Source organism: Hydractinia symbiolongicarpus, chromosome 10, assembly GCF_029227915.1.
Source record: "Hydractinia symbiolongicarpus strain clone_291-10 chromosome 10, HSymV2.1, whole genome shotgun sequence".
Lineage (NCBI taxonomy): Eukaryota > Metazoa > Cnidaria > Hydrozoa > Anthoathecata > Hydractiniidae > Hydractinia > Hydractinia symbiolongicarpus.
Genome location: NC_079884.1, coordinates 451,408 through 472,845, shown reverse-complemented (window position 1 = coordinate 472,845; position 21,438 = coordinate 451,408). Strand labels below are relative to the sequence as shown.

Here is a 21,438-nt window from a genome sequence, read left to right as displayed (position 1 = left end):
TACTTCGGCAAAGCACATCAAAGGAGAGTCAAACCTAAGCGAGTGGAGATGAAATTAATAACCCGGGTCCTGCGCGCAAAGGAACCTTATTAAACGCCTATAACAAAATTATGCGTTACTGTTAGACCAATTACTAGTTTTGGATACATAGTTTTTTGCATTGCCAAGTTCTACTTAGGCAAGCGCCGAAGTGGCCGAAGTATAATTCACCCCTGTATAATGCTTTACTCTCGTATCCAGAGCTTTTTTTTACACTTTTTGATATGTGTAGCTAGCGCACCCGTTTTTATTAACTGTAATGCCACTTATGTTGTTTGGTCCATCGCTCCACGCATAGCTACAGCTATACGTTTTCCCGTTATTTACATCGTTTTTTATTATGGCGGAAAAACCGAATGCACAAACCGCAAAAGGTTTATTAACAAGATAAACAAGAAAATCGGGGAAACTTTCTTTTAAACCACAAAAACATTTAAAAAGCTATGAACGTAAACAAACTGAATGAGTCGTTACAACTTTTTTAATGTTATAAGTTAAACGCCCATTATCGACTGTGTTGAGTGGAAAACATTTATACGTTTTATTAACCAGATCATTAAATTAAAAAGTTAGAAAATATGTCTGCGAGAGAAACGGTAAGGACTTTATATACACTGTTCACGTTCATAACATTTATCTCCGCATATCTTGGATTAATTTTGTCTTCACTAAGAATAATTTATTTGATGGTGTATCTGCAAGACATTCTTTATAAGATGTGTAACTTTCTCAATGTTTTCAGAAATGTTGGAAATGTTTTGGCTTTATTAATGACCAAAAAGTGCGCTTTCAAGAAAAACAATATCATCCACTTTGCTTTGTTTGTGACATGTGCAAGAAACCTTTAGCAGGTATGCTGTTGACAAATTGGACTAAGGTTTTTTTTATTACTTTATGACCTTGCAGGAGATAAAGTTTTTTTTACTTGAAAATAAATTTTATAATATTCAACGATCGAGCCACTGGATTAACTCATTATTTTAATTTGATTATTTTTATCCATGTTTATTCGCTCTCTTCCACACAATATGTCGACTTTGCTTACTATTTATAAATTATTTATTATAGGTGTGACATGCCATGAAGAAGGTGGGAAATTGCACTGTCAGCAATGTTATAATATCCTGCAGGAAGACGTAAGTCTTTAATATATAGTTTAATGCAGAAGCCTTGCTCCCAGGCCTATTTTCTTTTTAATGAGAATCTGTTCCTTCTGATTGTCCTATCGAAATCCCCTGCGCACTGGAGTCGAGCTTGGTAATGTAACAAAATCAGAAGGATAAATATGTGCTGTTGGTTCTTACATTTCAATTCCTATTCTCGTCACTAAAATTTTTTTTTGAGGTTTCATCCCAGAACAAAAGAATCTAAGGAGCCCTGGACTATAATTGCTTGTTTACGCCTCGATTAATCAAAATCTAAGGAAGAAAAAAAGAAATTGGAATGAAAACCCCAATGCAGTTTTTGTTATATACTCTTTGTTTAAATCTTATCTTTCTTTAAAAACACCTAAGCACCTAAGGGGTCTGGGTTCAAGTTGGAGTATGCTGTATAATACGATATATGTTAAGAGAGTTGAATTAATATTATAGCGGTGCGCTCGCTGTAAGACGTTAATCAAGTCAAATAAACAATTATACAAAGGCAAAGGATATCATCCTGAATGCTTTACATGTCACTCCTGTAAACAGTCGCTGGAAGGTTGGTAACTAAATTTCTTTCGTACTGTTCTGACATTTCAATACAAGACATAAAAAACGCATAAACCTCGTGCCCAGTTATTCTGAAATGATCAAGCAAATCCATGGGGACTATTGCTGAGTGGGTCCTTATGATTAGCTTTATGCCTCCCCTCTGTTGTTTCTAAGAGAAAACGAGCAATAATATTGTTTCTACAATTCTTTAATTTAATTAAAAATACCTTTTTACAGGGGTGTTTCACTTCTTAACACTATTTGGTATGAGGTAAAGTACCTCCAGCAAAAATGATGAATTTTTATGGAACGTTGTGACTTGACTGGAAACTTTTTTAAACATTTTGACTCCACCTATTGAAGACGTCACAAGTTATTAGACATTAATAAAACCGCCATAGTAAACTCTCTAAAAATAGGTAATGTTATAGATTCTAATTGCATAAAGCATGGAGGTTTTATAAAGTGTTTCAGTTTTTACTTTGCCACCTGTTCATTCCGATTTCCCGATTTTTACCCATTTCTGCGTGCAAAAATAGTAAGATATGTTATAAACCTAACAGAAAATCAAAAGAAAATGCCAAATATTGACCAAAACATTCACAAATGTGATTTCGGTAATAACATTTTTTTCTGATTTTATAATTGGTAAAGAAAAAAAATCTGACGTCAGCAATAAAACAATTATGCTAATTTATGTCTTTAACTACAGCTGTGTCAAGTTTTGTCATACGGATAACATTGTCAGAAGTTAGACAGCGGAAACCTTAAGCCTATACCAAAAGAGTTAAGTAACACTACTTAACAACAATGTACATTTTTTTTTTTATCAGGACAAAGTTTCCATTTTGACGATGGTAAATTCTACCACGAAGATTGCTACCGCAACGTGAACGCATATAAATGCGACGAATGTAAACAACAAATTGATGGCAACGATATTAATTTCTCCCTGTTTCGTGGAAAGTATTATCACCATCGCTGTTTCGCATGCGCCCAATGTAACAAACCTTTGGGCGGAGAAACATTTAAGGTTTTAATAGGACAGAGGTATTGCAAACAATGCCGATAGAATAAAAGATAATGTGTATTGTAGTACACATTAATATTTCTAAAAATAAGCAACTCGTTTATAAGCCATTCTCCTGAAACCTGCAAGTTTGCTGAAACAACTTCGAGTTGAATATATGCAAACAATTTATGTGTTTGAGTAGATGCTTTCACAGGTAATGTGGACTTGAAGCATTTATTTTTCCTATGATAATCGCTTACACTCTTTTGTGTAACACTTTTATCCCTCTTTCTGTTTTTAAACCAAATAATTGTGCTATAGAAGTGTCATGCTAGTAAATTTGGTGATTTTTCGCAAGGTTTTTGATAACCGTCTACACTGTCTAAGAACTGTTAAGGCATTTTTTAGTAACTTAAAACCAGGTCCAGAGTCAATTTGCTTATAAACAAATACTTGTATTTACTTCAATAAAGTCCTTTGAGTTCAGCCCTGATGACTCTTCAACATTTTTTTAAAAAAAATTGCTGACTTTTTTTTCCGAGTTGAATTTATAATCCTAAGTTGATGTGATAAGTGAAAATATCTATAAAAAAAGTGTGGATTCAAATGTTTGTTTTGTGAATAGATGTGTGCGATGATTCGAGTAGTCTTAGCTTGCACCTAGGAGCTTGCTCTTACTTCTCTGGTGGTCAGAGCATATTGTTTGACTATGAAATATTTCAAATCTGTCCTCTGTAGATAGATAGCATCACTGATAGCATCTCTGCTCCCTAAAGTCTCTAGATTAGAGCCATTATCACGGCCGACGTCAATATCAATGGCAAAATTCCCTGGAAACAAGGTTGTATAGGCGGAACCTATCCTTTTTTGGTTTTTAAATTGCTTTTTAAACAACTATTTTTTATGATTGTATAACTGCATCGAATAACTTCCTTAATAACTTTAATAAACAAAAAAAATAAATGAAATCGATTTCCTTATCTTGTTTTATCCATATATGGAATTCGTGTATATTCTTGTTTATAAAATTTAAATTATGTTGTTATTAATGTTTTCCTGACTTTTCCACAACGTGACTGTTTGTTTTTTAACGAAACGCCCCACATCGTGTCCCCCTCCCCTTAACACAAAATTTCGGGGACCATTCAGAAGATTTTCATGCAGGCACAATATCAGGCCCAAAAATTCTAATTTAGACCATCACTGTTTGCTTGCTGTGTCACGTTTTGTGGGAAACTTGACCTTTTTAATGCAGGATCAATTTGTAAACATTGTATAGATATAAAATTGAAAATTTGTACAATATCACGGAAATAGGAAAGAGAGACGTTATTAAAAATAAGTTGACTGTGGTGTAATATAGTTGATGTTTTAAAATACAAAACATTTACTGTACGGTTGTCTTTAAGTCTGAAGATGGTAAAATAAAATAACAAATTACTACGATTCACAATGTGGTAACAATTACTCTAATTAGAGACCCTAAGACTGATATTCATTGCATTAAAAAGAAGACATATTTCGACATACGTCGATCCTACAAATTTAAATATAATCAAATACAATCCTTTCTCTACCTCTTTCAAAATATAAATGATCAAAATATTACCCCTAAAAGAGTCATACATCGCTTAAGATAAGTGTCTGGAAGAATACATTTTGATTATAGTGTGTTATAAATTTTCGCAAATCCATTCGTTTGGTCATTTCTAGAAATGACCAAACGAATGTTTTTGCGAATAAAGAAAACATACCACGTTATTCCGCTTCTCATATTCGCACGCCGCGCAACGTACTGTTTTTTCCTGCAGAATGAAATTTAAACCAGAACATCCTCGTTCCCGAGATAATCTTCTTGTCAACGGCGCTACGCTTTTTAATTAGTTGTAGCGGTAAAAGGTGAGCTAAGTGTTGCAATGTTAAAAGTGCTTGGTTGCAAGATTATTCGGCTTCATTGATACCGCGTACTGGTACTTTACAGCTTAAAAATGCAGTAAAGTGTAGATGATGTTTACAGAGATCTGTATATGCACATGATTCTGACAGGCAATAAAAGAAGGACCACACAAGACAAAACAACAATTATTTTTAATTTATAGATTTTAAGGAATAACTGATCGAAATGAAACTGGAATTGGTTTTTGGTAACTATGAACTTCTTTTTGTACGACCAACTTTCAAGTTTTTAGCATAGGTTGCTTTTTTATCTCGATTTCTTCGATTGTTGTGGTTAGATATTCTGCCTTCTGTATATATGCGTGCGCATGTTAATGTCACAGACGCAAAATCACAATATAACGTCACACTGGAACTCATCTACACGCCTCATTTTAATGTTTTCTCATGTTGCCCCGGAGTCGTGGCTTTTAAAATTTAAATTCGAAGCTGCTGTTTCTGTTCTGTTCTCCTATGCTTTCATAACCACACACAGTCTCCTTATTTTACCTGTGCCAATGTTGGCTCATGTGCACCTTTGTCTCCAGGGATTTTTGCCTTTTTAATATAGGGGAAGACAGCGTCTTCCCTTATATTAAAACATCTCCCATATTAAAAATACAAAAAAACCCTGGGGACGAAGGTGCACATGAGCCAACATTGGCACAGGTACAATAAGGAGACTGTGTGTGGTTATGAAAGCATAGGAGAACAGAACAGAAACAGCAATTTCAAATTTAAATTTCGTTATTATTTATACAATTTATTTTTATGCCCCCTTAATTTATGTTCCACCACCCTCAGCAAGAAATATTTTCCTGACTTAAAACTTTCTGCGCAGAAACTTATTTGCGGGAAAAATCGAAATTCTTCATTCCTGAGATTAACAGGCGAAATTTTATAAAAGCATTGTGATACACAAAAGTTTATTTTCGCAAATACTAAAATTTCTTGAATGTTCACAGTCGCGAAGTGCGTCCGTATTAAAATTAGGTCGAAGAAAAATGTGCACGAAAACATTTGTAAACAATATCTTGATATTGCAGCCAATGTGCTTATGTGTTGTGTGATTGGTTAAAACCGCCAATACACGTCATGCGGCCAATCATGTCCCACAATTCTACCACACCGAAACAAACGCTGGTGTAAAAAGCTTTTTATTTACATGTCAGTGAACAGAAGAGGCAAGAAGATGTCTGAAAGCGAAACGGTAAGCATTTTTTCGCAGCAAACAGGTTTTTTTCTGCAGAAAAATATTTATTATGTCGAAAACCTTTCTCAAAGAAATCTTCATTGCTTTGCATTGCTTGCATGTCATTGGTGTGAAAAACCTTTCGCAGGTATGCGGCTGATGTCATTTTAAAAGGTTTAGTCTGCGACATTCGAAATTCTGGACATCGTTGCAAGGGAATCTCCTCAATAGAATAATGACTCGTCCGTTCAATGAAGGTTAAAAAAGATCTAATCTCCCCAAAAATGACCCAAAACATTCGTTTAAACCATTGTCGATCGAATTCGCCCGTTCGGAACCAGGTTAAGTTGCAAAATGTAATTCGCTGTCCCTGTGTCGGAAAGATTCCCGATTCTTAATTATCTTGGACCGGATAAAGAATTTGGAAAGTTCCAGGCTTTCGATATTTGGGTCCGCTAAAGAACAGGGAAAACATTTTAGCTTTCTGATTACTGTGTCAGTCGGTGATCCCAGAATTTATGTTAAGAAAATTTCCGCTATTTTATTGTAAAAATAATAATTTCTTATTAACTCTTAATTTCTGGCAAAGTCTCATAAGAAACGCGTTTCACTATGAAAGAACCATGAAACTCTCTCAATCGGCTACTATTCCAACTTACTCAGACTAGATTTGAAGATAAGCGAACCTGTGTGGCAAGCGAGCATGTCAGATGTCCGTTATATGTAACATATAGTGCTACAGAACAGGAAGAGCCAATCCTTATAATGGAATCCTTAAGAACGTTAAAACATTCTGTTACTATTACTTTCGTGCATTGGGCGCAAAATTTTGGGATAATTTGACGGCAGAAAGCATTTTTGGTCAACGTGTTTTTTTAAAGCCGCATTTCCCTCAGTCGCAAAATTAAATGCATTTCAAGGTACCTAGTACCGTTTAATCTACCCATGGTATTTTCAGGTTTTTAAGAAATAAACGAATTCACAAGTAGGTACAAAGCGGACTTTGCTTTTCGTTAGAATACTGGGTGCCACAGAAACTCCAAATACTTTTTATTGACTCACTTTTGTGGTGGCCATGATCACGAAATATTGGTAAAAACGAAAAGTATGAATACAACCTTCGGAGTTCAAGCGGTGCACGTGGCAATGTCAGGTTTATCCCGACAAACCGTGAAACATGGCAGCTCGAGCTTCTCTTAATGGTGTGTGCTGAAAATACTAAAACCTTTAATTAAAATTATCGATTCCATTAATTTAATCATATTAATTTCTGTTTTCGTCAATGCGGGACGACGTGGCGCTCCACCGTAGCTTTACACTCTTCTTCTAACAGTTAATATTAAGGAGCTATGTAGAGGAGGAGAGAGTATAAAGTTCATATGAGAGTATAAAACTCATATGCGTATATAAGTTTATTTGCTTTGGCATTTATTTGCGTCTAAGCTTTCGTTTGAGAGAAACAGAATTTGATATCCTCGAAAAAAGCTTAGTTAACTAGGCTACTTCTGTCAGAGCTGGTTAAAAAAGTTCTAACATAGATTTAAGACTTCTCACAAAAAACCCATCTCTGATCTAAAAATACTTGTTCTTGATATTAACGTAACATTAGGAAAATATGAATTGAAATATAAAAAAATCCGAAAATATTTTTTTTATCAAATCACTTCTATTTGGTCAGTTAGCGTGTCATGTTTCATAGTGACAACAGTTGTCCTGTCTTGAATTCAATGGGGATGGCAAAATGACCACCCCACCCTTAAAAACAACAGCTAAATACCCTCGAAATTAGAGGGAAACTTCTACTTTATTAGTGTCTTCTGTGAATGTTGAAAGAGAGTTTAATTGATATTTTTAGCTATGTGCTGGCTGTAAAACGCCGATCAAGTCTCATGGCATGACATGCGACTCATGCAAACATGCCATAGAAGGTTGGTAGCCAATTAGCTTTTTTGTCACTTTTTTAATACAAAAGAAGCTTTGCTTTGCAAATATCAATGCCATACCAATTAATAGACCCGAAAATTTCTATAAGGCATGGTTTACTAAGAGCACTCCTATTCTGTGCTTTACTGAAGATATGTCATGAAATTTGTTGAGACAAAAACTTTTTGTTTCGCACCGGGTGGATCATATTCTATTTATGGAGAAAATTGTTGATACAAACGCAGTTTTTTTCGTCATTTTTTTAAATATAAACTCAAAGGTTTAATACAATGCAGCTGGCAAACTGCAAAATCGGCCTTTCGCGCAAGCGTATGCTAGATGGACAGCGTTTCGAAATTTGCTAGTCGCATTTCTGCACAATGATTTAATTCACGATCGGTCCAACATTGTCGGGAAATAATGCTGATGTCAGCTAAAATTAACGCATTTAACCAAATAATCTAACGTCCTAAGTCTTCTTTATCATTAGAAAGTGAATTTTGACAAGTTTAAACGGCGTTATTTTATATAGAAATAGTCTATGTAGCTGTGTAGTAAAGGGCTTCGAAATTAGCTGTCTTTTCAGCTGTCTATCAATGAACAAGATTGCAGTATAAAATCTTGTATTAAACAAGACAAAAAGTTAGTTGCCTTATTTATTCCAAACAAACGTTTAAAAATTTTAGGATCTCACTTCCTGTACAATAAGACAAAAGTCATATAAATGAATATTAGATCAATATCAAAATTAGTTTTAAAACGATGCTTTCGTGCACGTGTTACATGTATTGACGTAAATCATTGAGTGTTTAATTTTATAACAGAGACCGTTGGGTTGGCCAATACCATCCTATGTCTGGTATACTCGATTTAAGGACTAAAAACTAACGGGGTGGTTTCCATTTTCTCGTTTTATTTTAGTATAGCTAGCTTCTTATCTAAGAGTTCTGACAAGACGTTTTTTCATAATTTTTTTCAAATTTTAATCGGCAAAAAGGGATTACATTGCTAAAATTTTGTCGGTAAAACGTCCTTAAAAATTTGTGTGCAAGTGACTAAAAATATAGTTAACTGTCATTTTTTGACGATTTTCTGTTACCAGTAGGTATAAGTTAGCGGATTGTGATAAAGAAGTTAAATTGTGTAAAAAACAGAATAAAAACTCAAAAAAAAAAATTCCTGGCTAGTTAGAAAAACTTAATTTTCTAACTAGCTGTTTCGGGCTGATACAGATATTCCAATAAAGCTTGCATTATCCTTAAAAAAAGATGGTAGCCACGATACAAGAATATTATTAGAACAGACTGGTAAAAATACGAAATAATTAAGGAACACAAGATTCAATCCTAGCTAATATTCCGAAAAATTAAAAACGTTCAGATCGACCATATTTAAACTTAAAATTCCTGATATTTCTCTTACATATCAAAAAAATAGCTAAAATGCCAAACGTGACTTTTTGAAAATATTTTGCAAAATCGCGAAAGTTTTTTGAAGAGACGCCCCGATCTCCCTTGAAGAAATATATTTATGTTTTTTTCCTTTGTTTTTTTATTTTCAGGAACAAATTACCACTTCGACGACGGCAAATTCTACCATGAAGATTGCTACCGAAATCTAAACGCGTATAAATGCGACGAATGCAAACAACAAATTGACGGCAACGATAATTGTTGCATGTTTCGTGGAAAGCATTTCCATCATGGTTGTTTCTCATGTACGCAATGCCACAGACCGTTATCTGGAGAAGTATGTAACGTCTTCACAGGGCGAAGGTTCTGTAGGCGTTGTCGTTAGAAACAAACCACATACCTTCTTTCATGACTCTTCATTATTTCTACCTTTTTGTGAAACAAGGAGCATCTTATTTTCAAACAACATTTGCTCCGACATCTCTTTCGGGTTTTTTAAATTGGTTACTTTATTAAGAAAATCGAAAACATGACCGGACATGAAGGATGATCTATGCAAAGTTATAATAGTACTATAACACATAATAATTCTTGTATTTTTTTGTTTGGAAATCTTGTGTTGTTGTGAAGAAAAGATTCAGAAAATATAACGCATATTTCTGCATTTTAGTTCACAGTGCACTTTTTTAGGAAAAACAATACGTGATCAGGGAATCAGGATAAAAAATCTTGATAAATAGAGGGTAATAAATTCCCTAACAGTAAATGTAGCGAAAATAAAAACACAGTTTACAAACCGTTGTTACCCTGTCATAAAAATTAATTCCCTTTTTAAAAAAAACTTTATCACATAAGTTTAAATAAAAACACAGGAAACAACCCGTTGCTACCCAGTCCAGCTAAAACAATCACTCAACAGTTTCATGACAGTAAAAAAAGGTTTAGCTACCTAACTGCATTTAGCATAAGCTTTATTTATTAGGAATTTTCTTGTACCCAAACTTAAAATCTGTGTTCGAAGCTAAAATCGTAAAATTATTTGTACGTGGCTAACCACCAACTTGTTTTGCCGATATTAAAGACAAAATTTTTAAAAAACTCAGCTCCAAATAGGCTGTTTTTTAATACGTAAATTTGACATACCTTTTTTCATCCTGTTTTGAGCTTTATCCAATGGTATAAGAAGTTCTGCGTCTTAAAGATTTCCGCCATTAGCAATAATCTGAAAAAAGATATAAAATCGTGACATACATGTCACGATTTTATAGCTACAATACATTATCTTTCACCAAAAATATCCAGCCTCAACAATTCCTCTTTAAATTAAAATTTATTGAATTTCCGCGCCCGAAGGCGTAGGAAATTCTTTAAAACCGTCGTTTTTTCTTTTGGAGCATTTTTTGAGAAAAAATCGACCCTGGGATTTCACGTTCCTCTGATTTTTTGTTACCTAAATGTCATTTTAGGCCAAAATTGGTTCAAAAATTAAAACTACTTTATTTTCCACAATATTTGGCACAATTAACAAAAAAGTATACTGAACATGATGGTGACATCAAAATTTCGATTTTTGGCCACCTTAAATGTCATTTTAGGCCAAAATTGGTCCAAAAATTAAAACTACTTTATTTTCCACAATATTTGGCACAGTTAACAAAAAAAGTATGCTGAACATGATGGTGACATCAAAATTTCTATTTTTGGCCACTTTAAATGTCATGTTAGGCCAAAATTGGTCCAAAAATTAAAACTACTTTATTTTCGACAAAATTTCGCACAGATCACAAAAAAAAATATGCTGAACATGATGGTGACATCAAAATTTTGATTTTTTGCCACCTTAAATGTCATTTTAGGCCAAAATTGGTCCAAAAATTAAAACTACTTTATTTTCCACAAAATTTGGCACAGTTAACAAAAAAAGTATGCTGAACATGATGGTGACATCAAAATTTCTATTTTTGGCCACTTTAAATGTCATTTTAGGCCAAAATTGGTCCAAAAATTAAAACTACTTTATTTTCGACAAAATTTCGCACAGATCACAAAAAAAATATGCTGAACATGATGGTGACATCACAATTTTGATTTTTTGCCACCTGAAATGTAATTTTAGGCCAAAATTGGTCCAAAAATTTAAACTACTTTCTTTTCGACAAAATTTGGCACAGTTAATAAAAAAAGTATGCTGAACATGATGGTGGCATCAAAATTTTGTTTTTTTGTCAACTAAATGCCGTTTAAGACCATAAACGTTTCAATCGGAAGACTTTCAACCATGAATGATAGGCTGTAATTTTTGTTCGCAATTTTTTTTAAAGTGTGAGTTTATTATGACACGTTTCGTTTTGTTTGCGTTTGTTGTAAGATGTAATGTCACTTGTGTGTTTTATCTTCAGAGCTTCAAGCACCAAACCTCTTCGAATGTTTGGCACGATAACACAACGAATTAGCAGGTTGTTATCAAATATTTTGGTAGCGAGCGGAAATTCTTAGAGCCCCCAGGGCTTCTTGTTGATAATTAATTAGTCCTGCTGAATATAGCTTTAGTCTACGTGCTTACAAAATTGTAGTACAGAAGGAAATGACGTAATTATATAACATCAAAGATGGCGCATTATAAGACGATCTTCATTATGCTACACTGCACGAGCTTTAACTTTCGATAATAAACTTTAAAATAAAGTAATGTTCATTGGATAATAAAACAATTTGTTGCACTGTTAGGATTCTTATTGGCTTAAAACTCAATTTAGCCTCGTTTTCAAAAAAAAATCTGTCAAAACGAGGATTTAAGCTTTAGCCTGGATATGTTTTAGGCGTCCAGGCTCTGGGCTGTCTCTATCTATCTATCTCTCTCTCTATCTTTCCGGCCGATATTAAAGATTCCGCCTTCGCCGGCGGAAATCAAAAACAGAGCTGTACTGACGTCAGCAAAATTGTTTACACAAAGTTAGATACACAAAGTCTGATGTACTTCGTGTTAATAACAAGAAATGAATATTTTGGGGATTGAACCTAGCCTCTTTCCCTTCTTTATTCCCAGTTTAAACTTAAATCAGAAGGAATAAACTTTTTAATAACATACACGATTTTTAAAACTAATAAAGGTTGAGTTCATAGGTATTTTTACCAACCAACTCGCGAAATATAAAAAGTTAATTTGACAGTGCTACCGCTAAAGATCATGACACTAATTTTTGCAAGGATTTATTTTCGCGATGTAATATAACGTAAAATAATTAACCTCAGTAAAGTATAAAAACAGCGTATAATTCGTAAAGTTACGTTATAACTCGTGAAGTTACGTTATAACTCGTGAAGTTACGTTATAACTCGTTTATTTTTGTTATAACGTGCTTCCAACCTCTTACTATATTACACATATTAAACGATTTGTCCATATATGAAATGCATACAAATTTTAAATTATATTATCACTCCAGTTACTCTGATTTTGCCACAATATAACTCCTGCGTTTGCTTCACGTGGCGCGTCATTGTACGAGCCAGTAGGAGCCGATTAACATCGGGAAATTGTTTCCTCAGACAGCAGATGAAGATTCTTCCCTTGTTTATCGACGACGTCATTTATGAACTCGTGGTTAGATGTATTAACGCCCAGATTCAAATTCAATCTATTGATTTACCGCTTGCTGAATATCTTTGGTCTCATCGCAGAAAGAGTCACCAGTATAGCCTCCTAAAATATAATGCGAACGAAGAAAATTTGTATATTAAAGAAAATATAATAAAAACAAAATTATAAAATTAAAACAAAAGTCCTGAGAATGAATATACGAATTTTTAAAGCAACATGTTATAAGCAACACGTCACCGAAATTCTTTAAAAAATAAACAGATTGTATGCAACAGTCAGACTGAAGTAAATAAACATAACATGAGGGAAAACGACCGGAATTATAAAAACAGCAAAAGTTTTCGAAACTTTCATTGTGCTAAAAAGCTTCATACGACGACAAATCCGATTAAAAGTTTGATTTCGATTGGCGTACTAGATAAATAAAGCAGTCAAGCATGTAATTTGGTCTTCCTGAGACTAGTTGACCATCTAATTAACAAGTAAGCAACAGTTGAGACTCAAAAAAGTCTGAGCCAAAGTTTTGTGTTGTTTAAAAAAAGGATGTACAACTTTAGAAATCTCCTTGCATTTTACAACTAAAAGAAAGCAATCACCTCAGTCCTGATGGTTCGACTACCTTGATTGGGACAAGCATTTACGTAGCAATCGAATAAAAGCTCGATATCTGTTTCGTAAAGAGTTTCGTCTGACTCTAGACTTGCTTCCAGGCCTTTTAAACCACCAAATACAATTAGCAAATGGCTAAATATGAAATAACTAGTCGTTAGACCGCGGAAAAATCATTACAAATACATCGTATTTGCTGTTTTGGCCAACAATATTTCTTACATTCTTAACACGAAATCGACCCGTGTAGACAGACAAGAGTTGTTCATGTTCATAATTTAGTTGTTCAAAAATTAACTCGGTTAAAAACAACACGTTTCGATGTCAATTTTTGCTACATAATGCGCACACAAATATCACATAAAAAGATAGCAACATAAGGTATAAGTGAGGCATGGCGTTAGAAGATGTATGAAGTCTCTCGGAATTTGCTGATAAACATAACAAGCCTACTTAAATGCTGGAAGGTCTAAATCATCAACAAGTGTTCCTTTATCGGATGTTCCCAATGTTAAATCATAACCGTCTCGGTACGGAGATTGTGTAAACACTGCACCAAACGAGTCTGCAATTCGCACGTTGTATCCCCAATATCGACCGTCCTCCGTGCGGGGTGTTGACGGTGGCACAACTTTACCGCTAAGAAATTTCTTTTTTTCTATACTTTCTAAATAAAGTCGAAGGACATCAGTTAGACATTTTTTCTTAAAGCAACTTTGTATTATACATTTATTTTACTTATTCTATTTATTCTAAAAAACTAACCGGCGTCCAATTGGTCCAATTTCACAGTCACACGAACGTTGGGCTTTAAATGCTTGTCAATGCGTAATTCTTTCCTCATTCCAACGTTTACGAACGACCCTCCGCCTTCTTTTACCGGTCGGTCAAGTGTTACTCCTTCTCTATAGGGGACGATATCATCAATGCGCATATGATGCGGACAGTCAAGTGGATTCAAAATACCTGTAGTATTAAAAATAATATAGATCGTGGAAAAGAAATACTATATACATGCTCACAAGGCGACTCTTACTAGCAAAAAAAGGTTTTCATGAGAAATCACTAAAAAGATTGCAGAGAATGCTACGACCATGAATTTTAGCCAAACCATATTTCTTTTTGATGAGATGGATTTCGAATAGAAATAGCATAGCTCTGCGGAAAAATTTGTGTGTATACCTGCATATTTTAAGTCTTGATGTACTGGAAAAAAATATTTCCGCAAATATTGCGGACACTCTAAGTACTGCAAGATTCGAGCGAACATTACATTCGAATCAGTGGATTTAGTGACACCTTTAAAAACACTGTCGCTAGATTTTTTCTTGCTTGATTCGTTAAAAATGATTACTTCATCAATATTAAATATCACCAATGCACGTGCAACCTGAAAAAGAGAGAAATTGACTTCAGATAGAGAATCAGTAAATTTCTAGTAAGTTAGCTATTTCATTTCATGAAAAATTTCGGTTGTACACTTTTAAATTTAAGGCATTTTTTACCTGACCGGCTAAATAGGTTCTTAATTCTGGTGATTGCGCATTTTCAAGAATGGATCCAGGCAAGGCAACACTTACTGTTTTTGTAAAACCTGAAAATAAATACAAAATTCAATACATGTTCATGCAAAATTCATTACGCATTAGCCTAACGAGTAAATAAATAATTTACTCGTTTTTATTCATTACATTTACTTATTATATTTTATTTTAGGACCAATTTGGACCGAAAATGAGGTCAAAACAGCCTGTATTTTTTATATGGGCCTAATTAGATCAAACATGGTACTTAAAAGGAAAAAAGTTTCAGGAAAGTTTTTTTTTTATTCAGTGTCAAGTTGCATTTGAAGCTGTTGTTATTGATATAATTAACCTCACCTTTTCCCAAATCAGACTTTTCTTCCTGTGGCAATAAATCGCTCAATGAGATATCTATACAACATAATAGACACTATATACATTTATGCCACTATTAGAAATATCTTCAACAAGATTTTCTTTAATTTCACAAGTATTTCAGTTTCTCGCTCACCATTTAATTCTTTTTTGAGTCTTTTTTTCTTTTTTCGCTCTTGCTTCTGTTCATATGTCTGGAAAGGAACATAAACTTGTGCAAAATGTGTAACTTAAAAATGAATTAACATTAAATTTCCAATCAGGAACAAAACGGAATTGAATATACCGCGAAAAATACTTTAAAAGAGAACTAACAAAAAACTTACATATGCAACATAGCATTTTATCTTTTTATGTACAAAAACGATAATTACATTAACGGTCATCGGCATTATTAAACAAAAGCCCACTTGGTCCCTACATATTTCGATTTATCAAGTCACACAACATATACATAGCTCAACAGGATTTGTAAGACGATTTCTTTTCTCAGAGTGATTTAAATTTAATAAGGTTCAAGCAATTAGTAAAACTAAATTCCATCGGAATAACATTCTCATGGAAAAATTTCAAGAATTTAACAACATGCGAAAGTAAGTAAAGAAATTTGAAACTTTGAGACTGTTTTTGTTTTGTTTCAATTTCACAAAACCACTTCCAGTACATTTCATTGAGCACAATCATTTAAACGGTTTTTTTTCAAAACTAGCTAATTAAATTAAGCACCTGTTGTCTTTCCAGATGTTTTAATACAAAAAAATAACACAAGAAAGATTTCATAATAAATTTAAATACAGATAGGTTACACCAGGGAAACAATGCTCTATTCTGAAAAAGAAATTTATTTAAAAACATATTAAAGATAATTAACCCCTATATATACGGAGGTGTGGCACTCGAGGGCTAAAATATGCTGATATCAGCAGCAAAAATCTGAAAATCGTAAGGCAGAGCCACATTTTTTCAAAATTACTCAGGGTTCCTTGACATTGTCCATCACATTGGCCAGCGCTGAAACTTGTGAACGAGACGCGGTTGGAACTAAGGAAGTCTTCATTTTTTTTTCATTGGATTTACAAGAATTTGAGGTACCCCACAATGAGAAGTAAAGAACAGAAACCCCTTTCTGATCTCTGATGATGAAAAATGGTTGCATCTGGATAATATTTATTTTGTGATTTTAAGCTACCTAGCTAGTACCATGCCAGCACTCCAGGGACACATTTGTTATTAAACAAAGACGTGATAAAGTACAAAAACTAAATATATTATTTTTATGAAGCTAGCTATACAAAAGATTTTTCAAGGCATTCTGTCATTTTAAATAAAGATAGCTAGCTATCTATTTGGACCTTCCATGACAGTGGACAGTCAAGACTTGACTATATAACTAGTTAGTTACCGTAATTATTATAATTTAACGTTGCTTCTAATTAACGCGGATGGACAAAAATGGCCAAAAGTTTGTAATTTATCGCTTCTAATTATTAACGCGGGTCGAAAATTTGGCATGTTTTATTTTCCTCTAATTTAAAAAAAAAACAAGCAGTGGTTTAGATTAAATAAACATCAATATACATTATGATATTGAGATCAAGCAAAGTGATCATCATTTTCGTCTTCGTCCATGTTAAGCTCATCCTATGCTTTTATTATACATTTTTGGTAAAATGCTTCATTGCTTCTTCACTGGATCTGAGAAAGTAATACCACACACTTCAAATGATCGTTTCACCATTTCCTTGTCCTAAGCAAGGTAGTCATATCCTTCCTTTATCCACCCAATCATCTGCTGGCAAGTTGGTACGGGGATTTTGCTGCTACTGCTATTTCCATCAGGAAAACTTTTAAGGAAGGTTGCAACGTAATTGGCCCAACACTTCCTCAAAACGGACTTAAATTATTTTGAAAAAAAAATTAAGGAAAATTTTCCAAAAAATGTTTCTTATTTTTAGCGGATTAGTTTATTTGCCTGTAATTATTAACGCGGGTTGACCGTGCTCAAAAGTTTGTAATTTATCGCTTCTAATTATTTTCATGGGACGGTTAAAATAATTATTTTTACTGGCACGTTAAATTAGAATAATTACGGTATGTAAGGCATTGCATGTTGGTTAAATATGTTGTTGCAACAAACAGAAACCTGTATTTCGAAGTAAATTTTTTCAAATGTTCAGGTTTCTTTTATCGAACGGGAACCCATTTTTATAAATAAATTTTTGTAGATTTTTACGTTTCTTTTATGAAATAACAAAATTTGGGAAAGTAGTAATAGCCTGAAGTAATATTCGCTTGGAGCAGAAAGACCTAAAGTCTCTGTCCAGGTTAAGTAAAGGGTAAACTGTGTCACACGGAGGACACTTAGTGTGATGTGTTACAAATCAAGTGGAGCGCTTATTGCATTAAAGATTCAGAATATTTTTCATAAACCAATATTCACAGCACTTATGATGAAACCTATTGTTACTTCTGCAAAGCAAATACAGTTGTTTAAAAAAAAAATGGCTAAATTCAGTAACTCAGAAACCATGATAGTAGTAAAAAAAAATTTTGGATTCATTTCATCAAACTGGTCTGAAAACATACTATACTAAGTTTCAAGTCATTATTTCAATTTTTACTGAAGTAATAGGACTTTTACTTAGTATAGTTTTTAACACCACTGACACCAAAATGGCTGCAGGGACTAATCCGTTTGAAATTGATTTATATTATTTTATAACAACCTTTTTCTTCTATGTTTTTATTTTCCTTTAAAAGTTGTTGCTTATGCTTATGTATATGACATTAGGATAAGGATGAAAAAGTTACTGTAGGGCATGGGTTTTAAACCTTCCAGCGAGAAATTTAAAAACTAATAAATGACAAAATCGCAAAAGTTTATCTTAAAAATTTTAATTTTTGTTAATGTGAAAGTAATCCACATGAAAAAGTTTCTGATGTTTTTTATGAAGAAGTCTTCCATATTAGCCATATGGGGTAAACTTAATGAACAATGAATTTTCCTGCAGGTGTTCTCAAAATATATAATATAATTTTAAAAACTGTGATGTAATTTTCCTCTTAAGTTTTGACTTTTAACCCAGCTAAAAAGCTCAACCTTGTCCTTTTATACTTAGTCTAGCTAGCTATAGCAAAAAAGTTTAATATTCAAACTTGACCTATTTTACTGAGTATTAAGTAATAGATAGATAGATAGATAGATGTGCATATTTTACATGGCTAGCCTCACAAATATCGAGGGATATACCCTGTCTATTATTTCCAGGAGGGGCCATGGCGTAGATGGAGAGTCCTAGAGTATTTAATGCTCATTTTGAGCTACGCAGACCCAATTAGAGCCCGCGCTCTACTAGACAACTCCCGGCAACATCCAACGGCCCACACAGTGTGCCATCTTCCCAATTTCCCTCACATGGCTTGGGTTAACCCGGGGCTATGGTAACATTCACTCGCCCATGTTGAATCGCCGTCAAGAGGAATCGAACCCCGGTCTCCCGCACAGAGTACGAGAGCTATAACCACTAATCTACAGCGCCACATAAATGCTAGAATAATCCTAAATCTAACTATAAGGTAGCTAAGCTACCTGTAAGAACAACATCAAACAACATCGAGGCTGTTCTCTTTTGTAAACAAACCCAGTGGCATTTTGTAATAAGTACCAAATTTTATGTGTGCATTTATTGCGCTTAAATGAGTGTAACCAAAACGCCCTGTACGTAAATCCTAAAAATTTATGTCATTGGCTCAATCTTCACGAATGACACCACGTAACTAAGAAACCGTACTTTGCTATTTTCCGTTACCTATACCGAGATTTGGTGGTGATATATATGAGAATTGTCTTTAAATAAAAATATTCTCAGACAAGAAGAAGAAACAGTCCGTTTATAATTATATTTATTTGTTTAGCATTTCTTAACTTCTTTGTTCACATCCCTGCGGACCTACATCACACAAGTTAGCAATTTACCAAACAGAAAGTCCATATTGACACTGTCATGGCAGCGACCGTAGTACTACTTTGACTTTATATATCTCAACAACCAAAGTTAGTAAATTTAAAAAATAAAACAGTTCATATTCACACTATATTTTGCCCACCGTGATAAAAAAGTTCAAGATAGTATCCTAATTCTAATATCGCATATTGTGGTCTGTTATGTTGAGTTATAGCTAGCTATATTTTCTACCCACAAAAAGCACGAAGGTGCCAACTCGCCGGAAAAACCATGGGCTGTCAGAAAACTTTCGGCGTTTTAAAGAAACTTAAAATTTCGCACGGTGAAACTCGAATCAACCCGAAACAACATTTTTTAAACATTTGTTGCCGTGTATAATTTATTTTTTTAATGTCGAGCAGTGGTAGTGGGAGACTGTTTTTTTAATCCTTTACTCGATAAATAGCTGTAATAAAATCCCACAAATAATAAATAGTAAGTATGACAACAAAATAGCACCTAGAGGGTGCCAATAAGCCGCAAACGCCCGCATATATACGGGCAAGTTTGGGCGACTTTTCAAATAAAATTGGCGGTAGTCCCCTGAAACCGCCCACACTTTCCCGAACTCGCCTGGAACATTCCCGAAATGCAATTCCTTGTAACAAACCATGCGGACGATTGTTGAGAAGAAGGCGCTTGATAAGAAAGGAGTTAATAAAGTTTATATAAAAGTTATTTATAAAGTAAACTTTTTCAAAAACCATCAAAAACAGTTCTTCTAAGAACTTCGCTACGACATAGTAAGTTTATTTTAATTTTATAGTTTTTTTGAATCATATATTAGTCTCTGTGTTTTTTGTTTTTTTTTCAGGCATTGTTCGGGTCTATGCAGTTTTTTTTCGAGCGAATACTTGAATTTTTTTCAAAACGCCGAACTAGCCCGAAAACGCCCGCACTTTTTACGGTGTATGCGGCTTATTGGCACCCTCTCATAGCACCTTCCTTCTGCTACACAAAATTTAAATGAAAACAACGAGCTCACTTGTGTTGCATTTCGGGCACTTTTGGACAATTCCAGGCTTTTCCAAGCGATTACAGACAAAAACACCGAAAAAACACCTGCTGCCGCCCTCACATATACAGCAGCGTTTTTGGCGAGTCAGCACCATTGTCAAAAAGCATGCGCAAAAAACGTAAAAATTAACTTTTGTAATGAAAACAGCAAGTCTTCTATAGCCTCAATCGTATTTCTGTGAGAAAGAAATTCACTGGAGTGAATCTTTTATCAGCAAGCTTTAGCATTTTTTGTCTGCCTGATTAGATTGCTTGAAATGTAAAGAAAGAAATCCGTCTAAAATATTTTTGTGGTTAGGATGCCTGGTTGAATACCGTGTGCCTACTTCAATTAAATGTGCGCCTAAAATGTGAACAGTTCTTACATCTTGTGACAAAAAGTAAGAAATTATTGCATTCTTACCTCCTTGAAACTAAATTTTCTCTTTTTCTTCAGCACATGCCTTTTCTTGTTTACGTCCGCCATCTTTATTTCCACGCAAGTGAGACATTCAATTGCGCAAATTTGATTTTTACCAGGTGTTAAAAGGGCGGGATACATTTGTTGATTTCCGCTAGCAAAGGCGGAATCTTTAAAATCGCTTGAGATAGAGAGATAGATAGATAGAGACAGCGCAGTTAGGCTGGACGCCCGAAACTTATGCGGGCTAAAGCCTAAATCCTCGTTTTGACAGTTTTTTTCTGAGAACGAGGCTAAAATGAGTTTTAAGCCAATAAGAATCCTAACAGTGCAACAAATTGTTTTATTATCCATAATACTTTATTTTACAGTTTATATGCTATCCAAACTCCGTCACTATGTTCCCTTAAAGATACTCATCTCTGTATACTACTCTTTATTTTTTTCTCACGCTTCTTATTCCTCCCCAGTTTGGTGTCTAACCCATAACATCCATACTGATCGAATCTTTAAACTTCAAAAAATAGCGGTAAGACTCATCACCTTCGCTGACTTTAATCAACCCTCTAAACCTCTACTAAAGCAACTTAACCTTCTTGATATTTTTGATACCACCAAATACTGTAATGTAACTCTAGTTCACCAAATCCTAAACAAAACCTCTCCACCTGATATAAATAGTCTTTTCAGTCTAGCGTTTCG

The 21,438-nt window shown here is 34.0% G+C and overlaps 3 protein-coding genes across 3 annotated transcripts; 2 read left to right on the top strand and 1 right to left on the bottom strand.

Moving 5' to 3' along the window:
• The first annotated feature begins 477 nt into the window (after window positions 1-477).
• LOC130612098 (four and a half LIM domains protein 1-like) lies at window positions 478-4,242 on the top strand. Its single transcript, XM_057433389.1, has 5 exons — window positions 478-635; window positions 782-890; window positions 1,108-1,175; window positions 1,632-1,740; window positions 2,567-4,242. Exons 1-5 carry the CDS (start codon window positions 618-620, stop codon window positions 2,803-2,805), a joined length of 543 nt encoding a protein of 180 aa, XP_057289372.1. The 5' UTR covers window positions 478-617; the 3' UTR covers window positions 2,806-4,242.
• Window positions 4,243-7,732: 3,490 nt separating this feature from the next.
• On the top strand, window positions 7,733-9,627 carry LOC130662456 (four and a half LIM domains protein 5-like). Its single transcript, XM_057461334.1, has 2 exons — window positions 7,733-7,800; window positions 9,357-9,627. The coding sequence occupies exons 1-2, from the start codon at window positions 7,767-7,769 to the stop codon at window positions 9,590-9,592; spliced, it is 270 nt and encodes an 89-aa protein (XP_057317317.1). The 5' UTR covers window positions 7,733-7,766; the 3' UTR covers window positions 9,593-9,627.
• Window positions 9,628-12,410: 2,783 nt separating this feature from the next.
• Window positions 12,411-21,105, bottom strand: LOC130612037 (putative methyltransferase C9orf114). The gene is made up of 9 exons (XM_057433324.1): window positions 20,740-21,105; window positions 15,452-15,509; window positions 15,298-15,351; window positions 14,923-15,011; window positions 14,600-14,807; window positions 14,183-14,383; window positions 13,871-14,084; window positions 13,405-13,552; window positions 12,411-12,910 (listed from the first exon to the last, which is right to left on the bottom strand). The coding sequence occupies exons 1-9, from the start codon at window positions 21,088-21,090 to the stop codon at window positions 12,854-12,856; spliced, it is 1,380 nt and encodes a 459-aa protein (XP_057289307.1). The 5' UTR covers window positions 21,091-21,105; the 3' UTR covers window positions 12,411-12,853.
• Between the last annotated feature and the right edge of the window lie 333 nt (window positions 21,106-21,438).